This window comes from Cibotium barometz, chromosome 25 (assembly GCF_041138505.1).
Source record: "Cibotium barometz isolate CiBa-2024 chromosome 25, ASM4113850v1, whole genome shotgun sequence".
Taxonomy (NCBI): Eukaryota; Viridiplantae; Streptophyta; class Polypodiopsida; order Cyatheales; family Cibotiaceae; genus Cibotium; species Cibotium barometz.
In genome coordinates, this window is record NC_141070.1 from 25,017,883 (window position 1) to 25,037,520 (window position 19,638).

Consider the following 19,638-nt stretch of genomic DNA (forward strand, 5'->3'; position numbering starts at 1 on the left):
AAGAACCATTCAATGTGCGAAAATCAGTGATGAGAGGTTAGTACAACTTATATGCATTTAAATGAGGCAGTAATACTTTAGAAGCAATCTTGTGCTCAATATAGCAGTTACTTTTAAAATCACCTTATGCTCAATATAGTGTTGAGAATAGATTAATGTCAATATAAATTATACCAATAGGGGATATTAATTTGTTTGTGCCTATAGGTATTTTAAAGTCATTAGCAAAAAATTAAGGTGAATGGGCAACATTGATGACCAAAAGATCTAAGAATTGAAGATCAGTATGAAGATAGGACCAACGATACTTAGAGTGAATGTAAAGCTTCTTGCAAAATCTACCTAATAAATTAGAGGGATTGTTTATACCTCTTATACCTAGTAGCCATGCACTCATAAATGTAGAGTTGATGAAGCACTTCTGGATTGGACACCTACCATGAGTGCAAGTGTGGAGGCATTACTTGCTAGGAACTCTCACCACCATCCTAGTGGTTAAAGGAAAAGAACCAAACCCTAGTAGCCATGCACTCATAAATGTAGAGTTGATGAAGCACTTCTGGATTGGACACCTACCATGAGTGCAAGTGTGGAGGCAACACTTGCTAGGAACTCTCACCACCATCCTAGTGGTTAAAGGAAAAGAACCAAACCCTAATTCACATACACAAGACAAGCTCACCCTAGCCCTTTCCATCTCTATGCATGAATTCAACTAACACAAGAAAGTAATTAAATGACCTCGTATACACTCCCCACGAGTGCTAATCCACTTAAGACATGGAAAGTTCTCCATGAAGATCACTCATAAGGGGCAAGCACAAAGGAAGAGCCCAAAAGAACATCTGGGGATGAAGGAATGAAGTGCCCTTACTCTCGTTGCTAATAAATAGGTTACAAAGCTCATCCAAAGAGCTACCCAATCTGCTAATTGTCACCAACTCAATCTTGATAGATGACTCGAATTGCACACTCAACATATATGCCTTTGAATGTAGCTAGAACTAGAAGTATACTCAAAGTGTTGCATGTCCACCATCAAATTTTCTCAATTTCCATCCTTTGCAATTGTGTAAAGGATTATGTTTTTAAACCAGCCTAACAAGGGTAGCTAGCAGTAGACTTCTTATTAAAATAAATTGCACCCCTCTTGAGGGTAGAGGGTGGCAACTTTTTATTAAAATAAGTGCTTTCCCCCTCTCATGAATTAAAGATCATGCTAGTGGAGTCAAGATTAAGCACCAAAAATGCGTACTAAGTGCTTGGTTACTATTAACTAAATTTAAATAACACCATAACAAATACCACCCCTCCATAGTTTTCTTTTTTGGGTGAGATTAGCTACTGAGATTACTCAACGGGCTCTAGCTCGAGTGGTAGCTGCCCTGGCCTCTCAATGGGTCATGGGTTTGAGCCTACCCAATGACATTCCCTCCCCCAAACGAGAATTTAAGACTTCTCAAATACCAAGGTTGGCTTCACAAAGAGAGCACCTCTTTGTCTCACTGTCCATCTGAATTATGCATTAATCAATGCTTAATTAGTTGACCGTATTTTCTTAAAAAAATTAGGTGACCATATTTTCTTATTAAACCTTAATTGGATATTTAAAGGGGTGTTATTATTGGAAAAAAATGATTTCATACAAGCTTGCACTCATTTTATTAGATTTGGGTGAACGATATGAGAATACGTATATGGTACTTTTTGCTAGAGTGAAAAATTATTATAACTCCCTATATTATTAAGTGTGTCCTTTAAAAAGACATCTTGAAAGAGTGACACATGGGATTTGCTCACATCATCATACAAAAAAGAAAAAGGAGAAAGATCATACATGTATGTATGATCTTTCTTACACATGTACATACATACATATACATATATGTATATATACCCATAAATGTGAATAATATATAAGATCATATACATGCACATGTATGTATGTATACATGTGCATGTATGTATACATACACATAAATGTATGAATAAATATATAAGAAAGAAAGAGCGCATTATACTAGTTTTTCATGTTGTCAAAGGCAGCAAGCAATTCAGAGAGTTCTGACTGTGAGGGCAGCTCTTAATCCGAGCTCTTGGCTATGGCGGACCTGTCTGCTAACCCTACCCCTACTCCTAATCCTAACCCTAACTTGGAGAATGGAGATGAGCCTGAACCCAAGCCCCCTTCTGGCAGTGAAGACCTCCTTCACAGGGTCCGTAACCTAATGCGGCGCATCACTGCGGCTCGCCCATCGCCTCATCCCCGATTCCTCCATACCCTCGCTGCGATTTTAGAAGAGGAAGAATCAAGGTATGCTTAATCCACCTCTTCAGGTTTTGACTACCCGCTTTTTAGGGTTAATCAGCAGAGTTACGGGTCATTAACCCTCTGCTTTGGGTTTACCTTTTTGATGATTACCTGCTTTGTTAAGGTTTTGCTGCACTTTGAATCGGAATTAGCTAGTACACTAAGATGACAGGGAAGAAAACTAGGGATTTTCTGCCATGCGATGAAAGATAGGGTTCTGATGGACTGTATGTTTGGTTTTTAATTTAGAAACACGAATGGCTGAACTGCAGGTTTAAAACCGCAGATTTATTGCGGGGACACATGGTTGTATGCAAAATTTGTTGATTATATGGTCACAAGTGTTTAGTGAGTCGTCTATACATATTTCTGGGACTCACGCTTTCTTCTGGGCAGTGTGGTTCGGTAGCCACTCGAGCAATAGCCTGCGGATAGACACAAGGGCAATCTTTGCACTCCTGTCCATGAAATACACACGATTCAAAGCCACACCCTCAAAATTTCCAGCATTTAGGCCTTTGATAGGGAAATCCTCTTTGATTACAATTTGATCCCCTCATGGGCTCGTTCATGTCTTCGTCATGTTGATGAGCAAATCCACCTTACCCTTATGCCACCATGCAAGGGAGTTCTATTTGTGTCTCTAGCTTTTGGCAAAGAGTAGTGTATGGTTTGGTGGTTTTACACAAGGGTAACCTGTGTTGTAAATCCAGGTTTGGATTTATGATTTGCATGAGGAGAGCGAGTAGAAGCTCCTTGAAGAAGGCAAAACCCCTATCCTTAGAAGTGGGGGCCTTGTAGACCCATGCTATGACTAAGATCAATCATAGATCCACCTTTGTGTTGAGGTTATGAGAGCTCCCTTACCTCCTTTTGATACATGGTGGGAGAGAGAAGAAGTGACAGTACCCACGACTGTGTAGAGAAACGGGAGTCATGGGCCAACATGGCATCCTAGGGAAAGTCACCTACACATTCCTCTATCGATGTTGAGGATAGTTCTTCCATGGGAAAGGCTTCCTCTCAAGTCTTTTCATGTTCATCGCTCTTCTCCAATTGGTACAACAAGGAGAAGTGGTTTTGGTTAGCTATGTACTCTCGTCTAGAAGGGAGGGGTGGCTTCTATGTCACCTATGAAACTCTGAGGGGGAGGGGCGACGGGGGAATCAACGGGAACGAGCTCACCAGCACACTAGGCTAGGATTAATAGTCACATATGTGAGAATATGTGAAGTGGAAGCAAGTAGAGATCACACAAGAGAGAGTAGACAGCCAAGAGAGATCCAACACTTGAGCTAGAAACTGAAAAGTATCGATTGAATTATGAATGACCAATGTCCATGCTTATATACATATCTATAGAGCCAGTCGGCTGTAGCAAAATAGCTACTAGTTTGGACTAATGATAAATCCCTAAAAAATCCTAAAACTAAGCAATCAAATAGCTGACAAATATGGGAAAAACCCCTAATTACATTAGATAAATATCTGGATAAAAAGTGACATCTGAATGGTTATGAACTCCGTAACAAAATCCATGATGTTAGTAGTTTCGGCAATCTTTAGGTTGGAGAGGTTATTCTCCGAGGCTACCTTCTAAGTAGAGTTCTCACAGTCATACCTCTTCTGGATAGTATCCCACAATTCTTCTGCAGTTTGCTCATTATTGTCATCAAATTGATGAGAAATACAGGGTTTTATGTTGAAGAAAATAAAGGCATGAGCCCTTGCATCTTTGTCAACTTGGGCATCAATCATTAATTTCAGAAACAATACCCCATAGCCGATGATACTGAAGGAGAGTCTTCATGTGTAGTGCCCAATCAATATAATTGGTTCCATCTAAGATGGATTCCTTGGGATGTTGAGGAATGGATGAAGAGATAACAGTTGGTGTAGAAGCCATGCTCCTCTTCAACCGGTAGCAAGAAAAGTCTGCGAATAGGAACCTGGGGTATGCCTACTCCCTAGAAGCTAGGTGAGGGGTTGGAAAGAGGTAGAAGGGTATAGAAGCTGAGAAAGCTTGGCTAGAAGGGCCTCCTTTGAACGGGGGGAGGGTTGGGAATGGTAAACGCAAAAAAGAGGCGGATATAGAGGAAAACGCAGCAAGGTACTATTGTAGGAGAAAAAAACACAACAAAAAAGTGCTGTCCAGGAGGCAAAAAACAGCCCCAAATCAGTGCCAAAAAAACGCTGATTTGTGCTCAAAGTATATCTCCAAAACTCAACCACCAAGGGAGAAAAGGAAAAAAAACGCAGAACTCTTCTTCCTGATTTGTGCTCAAAGTAGATCTCCAAAACTCAACCACCAAGGGAGAAAAGGAAAAAAACGCAGAACTCTTCTTGCTGATCTATGGAAGCACAAGATCTTTGGTATGATGTGAATATGTGAATATGAAGCAGAAGCAAGTAGAGATCACACAAGAGAGAGTAGACAGCCAAGAGAGATCCAACACTTGAGGCAGAAACTGAAAAGTACTGATTGAATTATGAATGAACAATGTCCATGTTTATACACATATCTGTAGAGCCAGTCAGTTGTAGCAAAAAAGCTACTAGTTTGGAGTCTGGACAAATGATAAAATGCCTAAAAAGCCTAAAACTAAGCTATAAAATAGCTGAAAAATATGGGAAAAATCTCTAACTACATCAGATAAATATCTGGATAAAAAGTGACATAAAATGGAGTAAAATGTGTGGCAGAGACGTATGCAAGGCACTTTGGACCTCAGGGTGAGCAGCAGCCGTGGTATGGGACACCAAGGTGTGATGTCTAGGCAAAGATGACTCATGGCAATTCGGATTCTGGACCTCAGGCTCGGTGGTTGTGGATGGGAACCTATGGCTAGGAGGCGAGTTGCTAGGTAGATTCTATTGGGGCCATCATGGATCTTGGATTTGATGCAGGTTATCCTAACCCTAGGAGGGTTTTGGGGTACGTGATCCTAATAGGCTTTGTTTTCATCCATGCATTTGGATTTGCATGGAGTAGGTAGCTGTCAGCAAGTAAACGCCTCAATATATGGTCTCTTCATAGAAACATCATCACCATTTCAGTCTTAAGAGCAGTCGCGTGCCCCATGCAGCTAGGTCTTGCATAAGATTTATTAGAGATGATGTCACATCCATCAGGCTTCCAATGTATGTGCCTTGACTTCTACTGAGAAGCCATATACAAGGTTGGTGAGGTAAGTTTTTGCCACTTGTGAACCCATAAAAGACAAGGCCATTGAGTGTACAAACAGGTAGGGATGGTGTAAGACTAAATCACACACAAATATATGCACTGATTTTAGTGTAAATCCTGAGAATCCAAGCTTATGTATGCAATCAAATAACTACAATGTTGTCTGGGAAAGACAAAATGATCAATGATGCAGGAGAATTGCCTAGGGGCCTAAATTGGTATCCATATGGGTGCTGTGCACAAGAACTTGGAAACTTGCAGCAATATAAACTACATTTGAGAGAGACAGAGGCTAAACTGGACAAATAAACTCATGCAAGGGAGGCTCTAAGCCATTCATGAATCTGTCCACCTGCTCCGACAGGCCGAATGCAGCATGAGCAACAAGCTACCTGCTTGCCCTGCTTGTGAGAAAAATTCTCCTAATGCATCTGTGGCCCCTGCTGGTAATACATTTGGGTGAACTGTTTTAAGACCATCCAACGGCGGTCATCCTATGTCTGAACAGCGTGGTGCTTCAAGCAGTCCTCCTGAGGTAGCTTGGCAGGCTGGGATGGAAGTGATAAAGGGGAGGGGGAAGAACAATTGTCTAATTGGTTTATCAGTTGTTTTCATGACTGATGCAGTTTTGTACTTTTCCATTGCAGAAGTAAATTGTAGGTTTTTTTTCCTTCATAAGCTGCTCGTTTTTGTGCGTGTGCTGAGGTGATTGTAGAACTCATGCTGGTGTCTGATTCTGTTGTCAACTGCATTATGCATCAGCAGAGCTTTTAGGCTTAATATATTGTTGTCTTGCATTCTTCTGTTCTGTAACTTTAAATTGTTCCACAATGAATCACGACAGAGTTGATTACTATATACATTGATACAGCTGTTTTCTCCAGGTTTGAAAAAGATGCAGGGCATTCAGCATCCAACAGTTCTCGCTCGTCTCATAATATCGGAAGATTGGTCAATTTGATTAGGGTAACTTTACTTTTTTTCAACTTAATTCAAGAAAAAGGCAGCAATGAGTTCTTGAACCGCCCCCCCCCCCCTCCCCCCCCCTTCCCTTTTTTTCTTAACATTCAATAATTGATTGGTGACTGTGTATCTTTTTGTAGAAATGACTATGGTCTATAGATTTTCCAATTTGTTGGTATAAACTAGCTCAAACACAACTTAAGCAGAATATTTGCCTTACTAATTGGAGCAAGGTTGAAAAAGTCAATAACTACTTGCTGTGCCCTAATGGACCTACCAAATCAAAGGCATTATGTCAATATCTATTACACGATCAGCCCACACAACCCATGACGTTCTTGCGGCCAATAATATAAGTATGATACGATAATCCTTGTACCTGTGGTTAACATGTGAAAAAGTTTCTCCAAGGTATGACATATAGAAGTCTTTAAAGCATAATTATGTCATTCTCAATCTTTGGCCACTCAATCATTTGTATGATGATGTTAATCATCATATACATAAGATTTATCATGTGTAAGCATAAGCTTATGTCTGAGAGTAAAACTGTCACATGCATCAACATGAGTGAGCTAGGCCTAGATAGGCTGAGACTTAAATCACTTAATATGAGCTCTCGTGAAGGGAGGGAAGATGGCCGCATTAGTGAAGGGTTAATTCTACATGGGTTGCACAGAAAGATTGGGATGTACATTTGAGGCAACATGCACTGGCCATAGAACGGGGACAAGAGACAATATGAAGTAGAGGACATCCGTTTCAAGATCATGAATCAACAAATTGAGATCTTTGCGTTGCTTTTAATACTGGTGCTCTACTTATTCTATGGGGTAGCAGGTTTCTATTCTTTTTCTGGAAAACAAAGTTGCAGCCAAAATGCTGGTGGTAATTAAGGGACTTGTTTGTTATGGTAGTCTAAGGTAATGGCAGCTGTCTGATTCCCATTTGTGTAAAGGTGTGATTTTTTTCCAAAAGGGGCTGAATCACCCAGTGCTATCACTTTTTGATCGGTTGATGATACAACAACTCCTTCATGCTGATGGTGCCATGCTTGAAATATGGTAGCAATAACGGCACCAGAGAACTCATGCCTCATGGTATATTTGATTGCAGCCAATTTAAGTCCCCAGTCAAGAAGGTTGGCTAAGTGTTGCGTAGCTTCAGGCAACACACCTGCATCCTCCTTGATCTCCATGTCTTCCACTAAATGATTATTCATAAACGCAATTAGAGGCCTGAAAGAGTGGGATGGTCTGCTAACATCTTCATTTTGTAGCTTCTGTACCATGCTCAGAATAGTCTCGTAGATTTGGCGGGCTCATGTTGTCCTGGCCTTCCCCTGTGGGCGCCCAAATCTGCTTGATGGCCATGATGAGCTGGTCAACGTTCCATGTGATACCATCATTAAGAGCATCCCAAATTTTTCTCTGTGATTCCATGCGATGATGAGATTGGGATCAACTGTGCAGCGGCAATTGTCCAGTTTTGAGAGAGAAATTCGCGGCCAACTCAACGATGAGAGATCTGCGCATCATAGGATGGGACAAGTTAGATCCTTCAGTTTATTAATAAACACAAGGAGAGTTTCCTGGATGTTGCCTTGAGTGATGCACCTGTGTAGATTTAATGTATCGGTAATTACATCATATATGGCAGTTGTAACCCTAAAAGAAGACAAGGAGGAGGGGAATGTGCTGGAGGAGTTGAAATGAACACACGTTGGGATAACGAACAACACTTCAAATTTAATCAAAGGGACCTTGGAAAAGCATCTCCGTCACTAATTAATACAATTTCCTTTGTAGGCCCCTATTTGAAGTTCCACTTAGTGTTGAGGCGCTGACCCAACCATTTGGGCATTGCTGCTTTAAGGAGTTTAGGGCCCTTGAAGCCATGCTTCTCCCATCTTCCAACACCACAGCGGTCTAGAATGAGTTATTTTGTTATCAACTGATTGTACATGCGATGTTTGGTTGGTATAACCATAAACAATATTTGCTGAATATTTGGAAAGGGTAGAGCAGCTATATGTCAAAAGACAAAAACACGTGCACACATGCTCGTCCTTGGGTTTAACCAGGCGTCTCCGACCCTTGGCACACATACATAGATATGCTCACAAGCATAAATCAAATGAACAAATGAATGCACAAATACTTCCTTTGTTTTGACACCAATTTCTTGGTTTTTACACTAGTTTCTATTGTAGTCCAACTACCCATGTTAGTATCTGACCATGGTAGACTAATAGTATTCCTATCCTTGTACTTAGTTCCGATTTCCTTCATTGATAAACATTGCCTCCATGAGATGGCTAGTATGATGACTAGATTTAGTGTTGTTCAACCTTAGAGTTGCTCCTTTTGGATACTTCTTGGACAACAACACTAGAGTTCTAGAATATACTCAATTCCTTGCAGTGGAATATAAACCTTGAGCATTCTCATTTGTTCCTAGTTCCTTGGATGTGAAAATACAAAGGCAAGTGACACGTGCTATGAGTGACGTCGAGCTATGGCATTCTCGCTTTGGTCATTGAATTTTGGCAGTTTGTTGCATGTTAAGAGAAAAGGCAAGAAATGGTGTTTGAGTCAAGGTAGTTTCGAACGTACGAAACGTACAAAATGGTACGAGTTTAAAACGTGGTGTAGAACGTTGCCGACTGATAAAGTACGTAAAAAAACGTTACGTACTTTTTAATGTTAAAATCATACAAGTGTATGTGTGTGTGAGACGTGTGTGTATGTGTGTGTGTGTGTGTGTGTGTGTGAGATTGGTCAAGAAAGCTCAAAGTCTAGATTCTATATCTAATATCCTTTGATAGACAAGAAGTGATGTGTCAACACATATCACATTCTAGTATTTCACCCTATCTAAGAATTTCAAATTTAGCACTCACAACATAAGCAATGTCTAGACATACCCAAATACACCATGATTGGAATTTGACAATTCAAGTAGATAGTAGAAACACATGATAAATCAAAATCAAACGACAATGTCACATGTGTCTGATGTCATGAGCGCATAAGCGCTATACAAAGCGAAAAAAGGACACAGGGAAAAAAAACCTCTCCTAAAAAGAGTAAAAAGTGCCCTGGTCAACCTATGCTGTAAAAGCGTGCTGATCACTCACCATCACTTGGGGATGTAGTCCAAATTGGTATAAATCCCCAAATTTTGGGATAAAATTTGCACATAGTTGATCAAATAATTGGAATTTGGGGTTTTTGTTCAATTTTGGGCTAAATCCCCAAATTGGTTGGCCAATTCAAGAAATTTGGGGGTTTTGGACAAAACCCCCCAAATTGGTTGCCCAATTCGACTCGCATTGGGTGTCCAATTTGGGGGTTTTTTCCAAAACCCCGAAATTCCTCAGATTGGGCATCAATTTGGGGATTTTGTCCCAAACTGAATTAAAACTCCAAAGTTGGGCATGAAATTGAATAGATGTCTCTGAAATTTCAGAATTTTGCACTGAATTTGGTGCAAAAATAATTGAGAGAGAGAGAGAGAGAGAAATGAAATGATATATTAACGTCCTCAAAAGGCCAAAATGACCTATGAGACGAAAAAGGTTACAACAATTGGTGGATCTGATACAATGTCTGTGTAAGAAAAGCTAAAACAACTAAACAACTAACTAAAACTGAAACAACAACTATGAGGAAAAGTAAGGTACTAGGAGCTCCTAATGGATAACATCTGGCAAGGAAAACTCCAGCAACAAAGGTAAGCATCATATACATCACTATCCAAAGATGTCTCTCATCGGTCGATGGTGGATATCCGCAATGTCCTCCATGGTGAGTACTCTGACTGGACGTCTCCCATGCCGTGCTAGTATGGTCCTGATCCTCTGTTGTAGTCTCCGCCGGTATCGGGATGGGCCTCTCATCTTGGGGTGCTTGGACCGCCCCAGCTCTATAGCCCGATCAATCAGTGTACCTCTGGTGTGGCTATACTCTGGGGCTAGCTGCAATGCCTGCTGGCATGATTGCTCAATCTCTGGTCGAAAGAAGTCTGTAATCTGCCTATGTAGGTGTCTCTCCCTCTCTGATCCCCTCACCCTCTCTATGTCTACGCAGCTCCAACAAGTATAATCCGAGGCATCTCTGATCCTGGTATCTCATGACTCTGGAAAGTGGTCCGAAACCCTCTCTGAACAGGCAGTGAAAACAACCTCGTCTCTCATAATATACTGGACAGTGACGTGTAATGTAACTCCGTCTCTGGCTCCATGTGGCACAACTGACAAATCCTGGCCTCAGCTGGTACTCCTCTGAATCTGCCAGTCTCAATCTCTAGCTGGTGTGAGGATGTGCGCATCTGACCTATAGCACACCGTACCCCATGAGAAAGATGAGTATCCATGTAGCTGGGTCTAATCACAAACCCATCCTCCGTGAGCTGGAGAAGATGATCTCTATAGAAAGCCATCTTCGTACCAAGAGAGAGGGCGGCGGAAGCGAAACAGAGAGAGGGCGAACAGCGAACATGGAGAGAGGGTGGGCAAGCGAGGGCGAAGAGAGAGAGAGAGAGAGAGAGAGTGAGTGAGTGTGTGTGTGAGATGGCGGGAGGCTGAAAATGCAGGGGTGGGGGAGGGATGGCGGGGCTCTGAAAACGCAGAGGGGGAGAGAGAGAGAGAGATGGCGGGACTGAAAACGCAGAGGGTGGAAGAGAGCGTGGGCTGAAGCACAGGCAGTGGGCAGCCTAGGCAACAAAGTAGGCAGCAACAACACGATGATGCGAGAGAGCAGCGCGGGTAGTAGCAGCGCGATGGGAGAGAGCAGCGCGGGCAGTAGCAGCGCGATGGGAGAGAGCAGTGCGGGCAGCAGCAGCGCGATGGGAGAGAGTAGCGCGGGTAGTAGGGGAAGATGAGAGAGAGAGAGAGAGAGAGAGAGAGAGAGAGAGAGAGAGAGGAGAGAGAGAGAGAGAGAAATGAAATGATATATTAACGTCTCTGAGAGGCCATAATGGCCTATGAGACCAAAACTGAGAGTACATCTGAAGTTGGTGTCTCATCAAAGAGAACAACTAAATGAGACTAAAAAGTACAATAAACTGATTGTCCTACAGTCATAAGAATAGAACTGTAAGACTCCGAGATGATACTGAGTAGAAAATACTGGAAAATACTGAAAAATGTATAATAGGTAGATCCATGTATGCTGATCAGTTGAAGTGTTGCCCTCTCCTTAGATCAAGTATCTCCGCCATGGGGCTGTCTAGAATGGAGAGGTCGTAGAAGCAAGGTAGGCGCGTCCGATGCCGAGCAATAATGGCTTTGATCTGGCAATGGTGAGGATGCCGTGGTCACGATCTTGGTGGGTGTGGCGGACGGGCACGACATAAGATAACTGCTCTATCTGTGGTGACTCCCTATCCCTGGAACATACAATACATTTTTCATACATCTATTGGCACCATTGGCTGCAATAAGTATGACATTACCAATTCCCTTTACTGGATATGTGGTATGATCTGCACATGATACAGTGCGGCCATTTGAAGCATAAACCAAGTGCTGAAATACATCTCTGCATGAAGTGATGTGGCTCGAAGCACCACTATCAAAATACCATGATGCATTCTGTCTGTCAGATGCAATGCAAGACATATCAGTGTCTGAAGCACTTGGTGTGTCACTAGTGCATGTGACCAAAAAAGTGTACTCTTCCTGGATTACATTAGTTGATTGCTGTGCTTTGTCATCAGAAGAGTCTGCTACTGCATTGGCTGCTTCTTTCCTTTTCTCTTTTGCAATCCACTTCCTGCATTCACTGATGTAGTGTCTAGGCTTATGGCAGTAGTGACATTTGCCCTTCTTTTTGGGCTTGTTTGCATCCCCTTTGTCAGACTTTTCACCACTAGAAGAGGGTTGTCCATGACCAGCCTTGCTAGACTGTTGTCCCCCATGCCTAAAGCTCTTTGCTTTACCCTTATCCTTGGCTGTAAATGCCTTTTCTCCACCACGGTTGCTCGATAAGTTTGCTCTTGTTTGCTCTTCCTGCAAGAGTAAACCCACGAGCTCTTCAAAAGTCACGGGATCACCACCTCCTCTCATTGAGAGGTTGAGAGAGGTGTGAAAGCCCAAGTAGGAAGGCGGTAAAGAATGAAGAGTGTTGGTGACCATCTGTCTGTCTGGGATAACCTCATCAATGTTGAGCAATTGTTCCTGCAAATCTTTCACGTTGGTGAGATGATCTGCCATGGAGTCACCCTCATCCATAGAAAGAAGATCCAATTGCCTCTTCAAGTAGGCAACTCTTGCCTCGTTGCGTACCTGATACATTGCTTCCAATGTGTCTCATGCAAGCTTCGATGTCTTGCAAGCAATGTTCTGAATAGATAAGTTTATTGCATATAGAAAATACATTGTCACCGTATACATATACTCGTATACATATACATGGTCACATGTGGGGATGCAACATCTTTACAAATGATCTGATGCTCTCTTCTTCTACTTACCTTCCGACCATCGAGCTTGAAGCAAAATTGATCTGGAGGATTCTGAATAGCTACTTCTAATTCCTTCCTAACATATTGGAGAGTCCAATTCTCTTCCACTTCCAATGTCAATGATGGGTGACCGTGTCGAATCATAACTATATCTATCAAGCAAGAGTGGCTGCCATCTCTTGTATCTTGGTCCATGCTTTCCCAGTTGTTGTTGATCCATCGCCACCTTCTATAAGTAAATGACATGCACAGATGTTGCCTGGCAATATAGTATCTAATTTCAAAATATCATTAGGATAATTTCTCGAGTATAATCAAATAAGCTTTGTAACTGTTTCACAAAAAGACATTTGAATGTTATAACACTCACCGAAATGCAATGTCGGAGGTGTTCAATCAACATTCGATCAAATCATCTCCCTTTGATGATTTCACTCGGGTCAATCTTTGTCAAACAAATGATCAAGCCAGGCTTCATCTATATCTTTGCACATAAAAGTTGTTCTAGTTTTTCTCAATTATTTACAATCAGAAAATAAATCAACAAAGCATGCAATTGGAACAAACAAACTTAAGTGGACATTTCTTGCACCAATGCTAGGCTTTATAGCACATTTAATATCATTAAACATTTTGGTCCTGTATGACTCTATCACTTCTGTATCAAGCAATGGCCACTCAGGACTATCAAGTGCAGGCAAAGGAATACGTTCCAACTTTCCATGTCGACTCGATTGAGTGGGCAAGGTATAAAATGAGTCATAGAAATATTCCCCTTTGAGGCGTGGCTGGTTGTATGGTAAGTGGGCGTGTGTCATCACCACACACGATGCCCCAAAGCCCTTTGGCTACCAGCAAATTACGGATCATGAAACTCCAGAGGGAGTAGTTAGATCCATCCAGCTTGTCCTCCTTGGTGAGCACACCAAATACATCTGTAGCATTCTGTGCCATGTCAACAAAATATACGTGCAAGCAAACCAAGCACCAATGTGCACTGCCAGGCAACCAAATGTCCTGTGCAAATGTATGCCTGCAAATCAAAGCAAGTGTAAACCTGCACCAAATTGTCCAATTACACACAATGTGTATACATACGCGACAAATCGCAGCTGTAATGCCCAATTACATGCTCCAATCTGAAAATCCCCAATTTTTATGCACTCCAATCGCTTCAATGTGCATCTAATTGGCCAATTTCCTCAAAAGCCCCAAATTTCTGCAAGTGAAAGAGGTTCAATTTGCTGATTTTGACCTCAATTTCGAAAGCCCCCAAATTGCAGGCAAAGCAACATGCCCAATTTTATCAATTTGTCCTGAAATTGAGAAATCCCCCAAATTGCACCTGCAATTTTCCTGTGAATTTGACTTGCACAGAAGTGTCTGCTAAATCTGCATATGACCTGCACCGGAATGGCTGCAAATTTTGTATTTGTGTTTGACCAAAAATTTGTACAGAGAATACCTTTGGCAGCACGTGTGAGGAAGCAGGTGCTAGGCGGGGAACAGACAGTCGAATAGAGCTAACGGGCGTTGGAGGGAGTCGTTGCAGTTGGGCAGGTGTCGACGCGGGGAAGCACTTGGAGCTGCAGGCGGTGCGTGTACCTGGCAGCTAGATGAAGTCGTGCAAAGGTTGCTGGAGCTGCAGGGTGTCGGGCCAGTCATAGGCGGGCCCAGGTGCAGGTGTCGGGTCCTAGTCAGAGGCGGGCGAACAGCAGGCGGAAGCAGCACGGCGCTGGAGTTGGCTAAGTCGAACAGGCGGGAGCTGGTAACGGCAGGTGTTGGAGTCGCTGGCGACGAGGCAGGCGAAGGCGGCAACCGTGGGCTAGCACGGAGGGCCCAGGGGGGCTGGCCGCGTACGGAGGTCGGACGTGCGGGCTCGAATGGAGCAAGATGACGCGAGCACCGTGGGAACGGAACAGCAACGGGCGACGGCGGCCGGCAGTCGTGAGCAGACGGCGACTGGAACGGAACGGAGGGGCGTCGCCGGACGTGGTCGGCCGGAATGGAACGGCGAGGGTGGGTTGAACACAATGCTAATCAATACACTTAAATACACTAAGATTTGAAGGACACTTGCTCAAATACAAGAAGTAAAATTGCTGAATTTGACAAGAGACACACAATGAGCCGGAACGGCCGACCCCTCCCTTGAGTGAATTGTATTACTATTGGAGAAATTCAATACATAGTTTCAGGGGCATCCATTGCCAAATCCTCCATGCCAATGCATATGAAATTCAGCATTTAGAAAACAATGGTATGTCGATGTAGATCACCAAGGAGTTGCCTTGATGCCCGGCCCGACTTCAGTGCCCATATTCTCTACCATTGGCTCTATGTTCTACCAAGCAAGGTAGCAACATCTTCAAGAGCACATAGGACAAGAGAAATACTACACAGGGCGGCTAAACAAGGAGTCCTGACCTTCTACTGAGTAAGTAATGACAATACATTGTCCAATTACCTTACCAGTCTTCATAGAAGTTGTTGCAAGCGGAAGCCTTCGCGTTGGAAGCTTTAGAAGTGTTGATATCTTCGATTTGCCGCAATCCTTCGCGACAAAAGTCTTCAAGAGGATGAAGGGAACCTTGGGAAAGCTTCCCCTATGGTTCAACTTGAGAAAGGAAGGCTGAAATTAGGGTTTTCAGCAAAAAGACAAGAAATTACAGCAAAAATGAGAGCTGTTTTGCTGAATTTCAGTCATTGGGAGTGAGTAGGAGAGTGATTAGCACTTGGAAACACTCTTGGAAGCTTGGAAAACACCCTAGCAAGTTGGGTATGGCTATGGAGAGCTTGGAAATGGAGAGAAATGGTGGAAAAACAGAGTTTTCAGCCTCCTAAAATCCTCATGAAGAGAAAACACGAATTTCTCTTAATAAGTAAGTGAATTGGGGTCCAATCAGGTGAGAGGACATGGGGAGATGCCCATTTATGAGTAAAAAGGAAGATCAGGTCCTGGACATTGAGTCTTGTCCGCCTCGGGACTTCAGTGAGTGTGAACTTGGAAGTGGTCATAATTTATAAGTGACTTTTGGGCGCCCAAACTTTAATGAAGTGGGGACGCACTCACTTATAAATATTGGCTAAGTCCTAAGGACTATTTGAGCCTAGATTGGGTAATACTTACCACCTGTTCACATGCCACACAACCATGTTAGCAGACAGTTTCACACGCACGGTTCACGGGCGGGCGTCCCCTTACCCGAAACTACACATAGGTCATGCAGGCATGAAAACAGCATGCAATTTCATTTGCAGGCAAGCACATAAAGATGCTATGCAATGCAGCATTGGCATGAGCAATTTCCGTTCATGAAACCATATAAGACCAGGCGTTTCCAGGCAAGTATACGCAATACCAGACCCAGTGGAAAGCCAATCCTCCAGGCGTTTCCGGGCATGTACACAAAGGCACAAGTCCCAGCGGAAAGCCAAGTCCTCCAGATATTCCGGGCATGATAACATCAAGTCCCAGCGGAATATCATATCCAACTATACAGCATGACACGTGTCAATCACCTGCATAGGCATATTCCATAAGCCATGGACACCAATCCAATATGTACATAGTGTGAAAGCAAGAGTGAACCATTTGGGTGGCCAAATGGTGACATTCCCCCCCGCTTCTAAACAGTTGTCCGCAACTGAAATGCATCCAAATATGTCTGAAGCACATGCGGGCAATCTTTGAAGAACTCTTCATCTACCCATTTAGCATCAATGGGAAGATAGTTCTTAAACTTCACAAGGTAACACCTCACAACTTTGCCTGCAGCAAGCTTGCGTTCCTTGTGATACACAATCTGCTCTGGCTGCAAGATCTCCTCAAGCTCATCCACTTCTGGTGGATCCTCAATGACCATTTCACTGGGCTCCGGCCCTACATACTTGCGAAGGAGACTCACATGAAAAGCATTGTGTATGTGCCAATGACTAGGTAATGCCAATCTGAAAGCCACTTCATTGATCTTCTCGATCACTCGAAAAGGTCCATAGTACCTGGTTGCAAGCTTAGGATATGCACCCTCTTTGCCAGGCCTCTTTGCAAGTCTTGCTTTCTCAAATTTCAGCAATACCCAATCATTCTCTTTAACATCCAATTGCCTTCTATGCTTGTCGGCGGCCTTTTTATGCTTGTCTTGTGACCTTGCAATGGCTGTCCGCACCTGAGCAAAAGCAATATCCAAGTCTCTTACATACTCATCAGCTGCAAATATCTCATCCTTTGTGCGAAGGATGGGTGGCAAAACCACCTTACCATAAACAATCTCAAACGGGGCCTTTCCCGTAGATGCATGCACCGTGGTGTTGTATGCAAATTCCACAAGTGGTAAGTACTTCTCCCAAGAAGACTTCTGATCCGCCACATAACATTTCAAGAGATCCAACACGGCTGAATTTGCAGCCTCACTTTGCCCATCCGTTTGAGGGTGATAAGCTGATGAGAAGTCCAATTTGGTACCCATATTATCAAATAAGGCCCGCCAAAAGAGACTTGTAGTCCTGGGATCTCTATCCCCCACAATGGACTTCGGCATTCCATGATGTTTGAACACTTGTGCAAGATATATTTTAACCATATGCTCAGCTTTGATGGTCTTTTTGACCGGTAAGAAATGAGCTTGCTTGCTAAACCTGTCCACAATTGTCCAAATTGCATCATTACCCTGTTGGGTACGTGGCAAGTCCATAATGAAATCCATTGTAATACTTTCCCATGGCTGCGTGGGAATAGGCAATGGCTGAAGCAAACCTGGTGCCTTTTGCCTATCAAATTTGACCTTTTGACAGGTGATACATGCACGTACATGTGCCTCTATGTCCTTCCGCATACCTGGCCAAAAGAAATACCGCTCAATCATGTGCGTAGTAGGCATTATGCCTCTATGACCAGCATATGGAGGAGCATGGCACTCATCCAAAACCTTTTGCCTCATGTCAGACACCACACATAGGCAATTATCTTTCATGAGATAACCCTCTTTGATCACATATGAGGCATGTGCATGACCAGCCATCAAATCAGCCCAAATAGTGGCAAAATCAGCATCCGTATGATACAAATCACGCATGGTAGACAAGTCCCCATGAGAGGCAACCGAGATAGCTGCTACATACGGCTTTCGTGACAATGCATCGGCCACTACATTCTTCTTTCCCGGGGTGTGCAAGATCTGAAAATGAAACATAGAGAGGAAATTGGCCATCCTCATATGCTTCTCTGACAATTTAGTTTGAGTAAGAAAATATCTCAAACTCTCGTGATCTGTCTTCACAGTGAAATCAGCCCCAAGAAGGTAATGTTTCCATATAGTAAGTGCATGAATTACAGCCAAGAGCTCTTTCTCATAAATGCCAAGAGATAGCTCTGCATCATGCAATCTACGACTCTCATAAGCCACGGCATGTCTCTCTTGATTTAGTTTTCCAGATGCATCACATTCTACACAAAAAGGCTTTTGCAAATCTGGAACGATCAACACTGGACCATGAGTAGTTGCATCTTTCAATTTGAGGAATGCATCTCTCTCTACATTAGTCCATTTGAACACGGCCTTCTTCTTTGTCAAATCATGCAAAGGAGAAGCAATCCATGCAAAGTGCCGAATGAACCTGCGGTAGTAAGAGCATAATCCAAGAAAACTGCGGATCTCATGCACCGAACTCAATTCGGGCCAATTCCGAATTGCATCAATCTTTGCAGGATCCATCCGCACTCCATCTTTGGACACAATATGCCCAAGATAATGTATCTCTGACAAGAAGAACTCACTCTTCTTTGCATTTATGAAGAGTTTATGCTTATGGAGCTCTTCAAAAACAATAGCCAAATGAGCTTTATGCTCTTCTTCGGTCTTCGAGAAGACTAGGATGTCATCAAAGAAGACACCTGTAAATTTCCTGTACCCACGGAATATGCGATCCATCATTCTATTGAATGTAGCCGGGGCATTTGTAAGACCAAAAGGCATAACAAGATACTCATAAAGCCCAAATGCTGTCCTGAAAGCAGTTTTGTGTACATCCTGAGGCACTACACGCACTTGATGATATCCACTCTTGAGATCAATTCGGCTAAAGCATGCCGATCCATCCAACTTGTCAAGGATGTCGTCTATGCGTGGAATCGGAAACCGATTCTTGATGGTAAGCTTATTCAAAGCTCTATAATCCACACACATACGAAAGGATCCATCCTTCTTTTGAACCAAGAGGACGGGTGAACAATATGGAGAAGAGCTTGGCTGAACCAAACCCTTCTCAAGAAGCTCATTCACTTGCTTCATGATCTCCTCTTTTTGGGATGCACTTACACGATAGGTTGGCCTATTAGGTGGTGAGCTACCCGGCACAAGATCAATGCGATGATCTTCCGGTCGTACAGGTGGTAACTCATTTGGTAACTCATCAGCAAAACAATCATTGTGCTCTTGCAAAAATTTCAGCCTATCATTACTAAGAGTGTTTACATGTACATTATTTTTCTCAACATGATCTCGTACAAAAATCAAGTACGCAAAAACACTCTTTTTCATTACTTTCTTAATTTGTACATGAGATACAAGGGGAATGGTATCACCCTCTTCACCAGCATCAATTACATGTTCTCGGCCTTTATGCATGAAGGTGATCCTGTTAGTCTTGTAAGCCTTGCACGGATCAATACGTGTATGCCAAGGCTTTCCAAGCAATACATCACAGCCAT

General features: G+C 42.9%; 1 protein-coding gene across 2 annotated transcripts in view; it reads left to right on the forward strand.

Annotated features, from left to right (window-relative positions):
* Nucleotides 1–2,012: 2,012 nt before the first annotated feature.
* The window catches only part of LOC147624390 (DDB1- and CUL4-associated factor homolog 1-like), a 77,249-nt gene continuing 59,623 nt past the window's right edge, over nucleotides 2,013–19,638 (forward strand). The window contains exons 1-2 of one of the 2 annotated variants that reach the window (XM_086819369.1): nucleotides 2,013–2,314; nucleotides 6,383–6,464. In XM_086819369.1, coding sequence (XP_086675495.1) covers nucleotides 2,103–2,314; nucleotides 6,383–6,464 — 294 coding nt within the window. In that variant the 5' untranslated portion in view covers nucleotides 2,013–2,102. The remainder of the gene's footprint in view (nucleotides 2,315–6,382; nucleotides 6,465–19,638) is intronic. The other variant, XM_086819370.1, reaches the window with a different exon arrangement.